The sequence below is a fragment of the Rhagoletis pomonella genome, unplaced genomic scaffold (assembly GCF_013731165.1).
Source record: "Rhagoletis pomonella isolate Grant_MI unplaced genomic scaffold, Rhpom_1.0 Rhpom_scaffold_08075, whole genome shotgun sequence".
Taxonomy (NCBI): Eukaryota; Metazoa; Arthropoda; class Insecta; order Diptera; family Tephritidae; genus Rhagoletis; species Rhagoletis pomonella.
In genome coordinates this window covers 3,316-7,362 of record NW_023466606.1, presented here as the reverse complement: position 1 = coordinate 7,362, position 4,047 = coordinate 3,316, and the positions used below count along the sequence as shown (strand labels likewise).

General features: G+C 35.6%; 1 protein-coding gene across 1 annotated transcript; it reads left to right on the top strand.

Moving 5' to 3' along the window:
* Window positions 1–2,592: 2,592 nt before the first annotated feature.
* Window positions 2,593–3,475, top strand: LOC118755959 (probable cyclin-dependent serine/threonine-protein kinase DDB_G0292550). Its single transcript, XM_036490749.1, has 2 exons — window positions 2,593–2,773; window positions 2,877–3,475. The coding sequence occupies exons 1-2, from the start codon at window positions 2,593–2,595 to the stop codon at window positions 3,473–3,475; spliced, it is 780 nt and encodes a 259-aa protein (XP_036346642.1).
* The last annotated feature ends 572 nt before the right edge of the window (window positions 3,476–4,047 follow it).

Below are 4,047 nucleotides of genomic sequence, written 5' to 3'. Positions count from 1 at the left end.
CCCTAAAAACCACCTTATATGAATTCGCCTAAGGTAATAAATTATATCTAGGAATTTACGATATTGATGCAACCCTGTTGTATCGGCGAAAGCAGCTAACTTTAAGTCTTTTAGTGAAAATAAAATTAGCGGCATTATTGCGCGTTACTTCAACCCGAAAAGTTGAGTTTCATTTAAATTTATATTTTTGGGCAATTGCTGGCTACCAGCGTTGGCCGGCAACAGAGCCGGTGGAGCACCAGGGCTCCGCGTGAAGTACCGCAGCAGAGCTGCAGCGCCAGCAATTGCAGCAGCACTGCCTAATACGGCAGCATCGAGGGAGCGTTGGCCGGCAACAGAGCCGGAGGAGCAACAGGGCTCCACGCGTAACAGGTACGCCCGTTAATCCAACGAAGGGGAATTATACACTTCGACATGGTGACCATGGGTCCATCCCGCGAAATAGCGGCCAAAAAGTAACAGAAATAATTTTTTTTATAAAAAACTATAAAATTTAAAACACTAGAACATATTCATATACGGCTAAAAACGCGAAAAAAACATGATCAAAAGAAATTTAATGAATTCAAGATACAAAACAATCATGCACATTGGCATTGGTGGCGGTAACTAAAAAAAAAAAAATAAAAACGCGCATACATACATAAATGTGCATACATATGTGGGGGAAAAAAACCAAAATGAACTTGTAAAAAAAAAAATGTGGTGGCGGTTATACATAATTAACTAAAAACTACTGCAAAAAAAAGAAGAAGAAACTTGCAAGTTACAAAAATATATAAAAAAAAACTTTAAATTACAAAAAAATGTAAAAGCATTCAAAATTACAAAAAAAAAAAATAAAAACATTCAAAAATACAAAAAAAGCGGTCGTACCAAATTTGAAAACGAAACTACAACAATGAAAAAAATATAACAAAAAAAGCGGTGGTACCGAAATTTTTAAACAATTAACTTTAGAAAAAAAATATTGGCGGTAAGCACATGAGTGGCAAAAAGAACAATAAAATAAAATAAAAAGACTTGTTTGTTGTGGTATCCCAAAAAAAAAGCAAAAACGGTAATTTCAACTACGGCAGTAAATTATATGTATAATAACTATAAAATTGTGATCGTGCTGTACCACCAGCCCTAAGCACGACATAACGGCATCGCAACAACACCACGCGTTCCGTGCTGTACCACCGACGCAAACCGCTATAACGCCCAGGCGCGACACGCAGCGGTAAACAGCAACAACAACATAAATACATATCGCTGAGCAGGGTGCGATAGCAGCGTAAAGCAAAAAACAACAGCTACAACTAGGACAGCACATCATTACATGGCAACATAACTCTACATGGCAAGCAATACGAGCAACGGTACGCAGGAAGGTGACTTCGTGGGAGCTGATGGTATGAGCATACATACATATGTACTTTACAATTTACTATGTCCATTTTTTTAAATTACAATTTAAATTACAAAAAAAAAGTTTATTCTTTTACTTATGTATATAATTACATTCATACAGTTACAAAATTAAAATGTTCAATATATATATACTTTATCATATACATATGTACATACTTGTGTTACTGTTTCTAATGGAATTTCTGAACTACAGTCGCGGGTATCAAACCAACTTTCCTTTTTTCAAGTGTTCTATAACTTAAACTTTTCGGACCTACATACACTATTGCATACAACAAACATTTCACTTACATTTTGGAATTATATTAGCGTGTAAAATGTTGCCACGCAACTTTTCTTAAAATTAAATTACAATTTAAAATTTTTAGTAAACAGTGCCTTGCAAAGTGGTTAACGAAAACTTTTCCAAAACATTTAATTCAAAATTTTGATATTAAATATCAAACATTTTTTTTTTCTCTTTTTTTTTGAAATTTTATATAAAATCAAACTCATCGATAGGTGTTTTTCTTATAAACCAGGCCGTGCTATCAGATTCACACGTTTACAACTTTTTTCTTAAAAACAAAAATTAATGCCGATTGATTGCCAATTGTGAAAATTTTACTGTGCCTATAGTTGCGTACAAAATCCAACATCTGTTTGCCATAATTTAAATAAATCAAACAATTTTTTTTAACACTTATGCCGGGTTTGTCAAATGCCAGATTTTGATACTGCATTTAAAGATTTACGTACTGGTTTTGCAAAAGTTACAAAACGTGTGTTACAAAGTCGTCCTATCTCAACGAAAGAGGGCATGCGAGAGGAATATAAAGAATCTTTAATAAAAAGTTATAACATCATTTTAGTACTAGTAAATTCCCACTTCAAACGTCATTAATTGAAAGTTTATCGCGGTGTAGAGAAAAGCTACTTAAGTGTTTTTGTAAAATTGGTTGCAAAATAAAAGTACCAGAAGATTTTGACGAATTAATCACATAAAACGTTTTGTATTCGGACGCAGATTCCGACGAAGAGATTGCTGACGCACGTTCAAATGGCACCCTTGAAGTGTATAGTATTAAAAAGATTCGTTCCTTGTCTTTTCTTGAAGATTTTTTGGGAATCGAAGACCTTCCTTACGTAACCACTAGCTCACCAAATATTAACTTCTTTCAAAATACCAACGCAAAAATGGCAACACCTGAGCAAAAGAAATCATTTATAAGTTTATGCGCCTCGATTATAATGGAAAATTATAATGGTGACCCGCTATCGCTTGCCTCTTTTATTGATAAAATTACCCTTATTGAAGAATTGTCAGACGAAAGCCTCACAACAACATTTATTGCATTTTTGAAATCCAAACTTGAAGGTAAAGCTCGCAACGCAAATAAGCTCAGTTAGTCAAATTAAAGAAGCGCTGTCAAACAAAATAAAACCAGATAACTCGAAAGTTGTCGCTGGTAAAATTGCAGCTTTGAAAGTGCATAACAACAATTTTTCAGATTTTGCGAAACAGGTAGAGGAGCTCGCAGACTCCCTGGAGCGTTCGCTTATTATTGAAGGGATGACACAAGCGAAAGCTCACGAGATGGCAGTCGAGCAAACAATAAATGTTTGTAGGCTCAACAGCCTTTCATATATGAAGTCGATACTAGCATCGTCAACCTTCAGCGACTCGAAAGATGTTGTAGCGAAGATGATTGTGGAGCACGACAATATAATAAAAGAACGGCAGGTGTTGGCTTTTAGGTCACGTCCCATACGAGCAAATAATTTTCGAGGAGGTTATAGAGGCAGCAATAACTACAGATATCACAATAACAATTTTAGGTTTAACGGCAATTCAAGTAGGCACAGCGGCAATACTAGCTATCGAAACAACAATCAGAATAGGAATAATAGTTTCAGTAATAGACGAAATAACTACAATAATAGTAACAACAGTCAGGCTTCAAGCAGTAGAAATAACAATCATACGCGTTCAAATACACGAAATTCTGCCAATGTTCGGACTTTAAACGCCGAGGCCCCTCAGGCGCGAACACTGGGGGAGCTAGACTTAAACAACTAACGACTTTTACAGACGAAAAATCCATTTATTGCCTAAATCTCAACTATTCCGATTTCATTGAAATAAATTGTAGTGATACTCACAACCAATGCACTTTTTTAGTAGACTCTCAAGCAGACATTTCGCTTATAAAATTTTCAAGCCTAACAAGCAAATCCGCAATAAACAGCAATAACATTATTAATATCACGGGCGTAACATCAGAAACGGTCCAAACCTTGGGCACAATAAATACAAATTTGGTAGTATCAGACATTTTCATTCCGCACACTCTTCACGTTGTAAATGACAGCTTTAACATTCCTTCGGACGGCGTACTCGGAAGACTTTTTAAAAATAAACAAATGCATTATTTAATTTGGGTAAATCCAAAAACTCTGTTTTTTTAGACGCTCAGGAAGTTTGTAGTGGTGTTTTTACAGCGAAATGTATCGTTGACACGAAAAACCCGATGCTAAAACTAAATGCGCTGGCCCAATGCACGCTTGCTTTGCACGCCTTACTTACTTTAATTTGCTTTGATTTACTTCAAAAACTCGTCTGGCCAAATGCGGCTTGGAACGCTGTCAAAG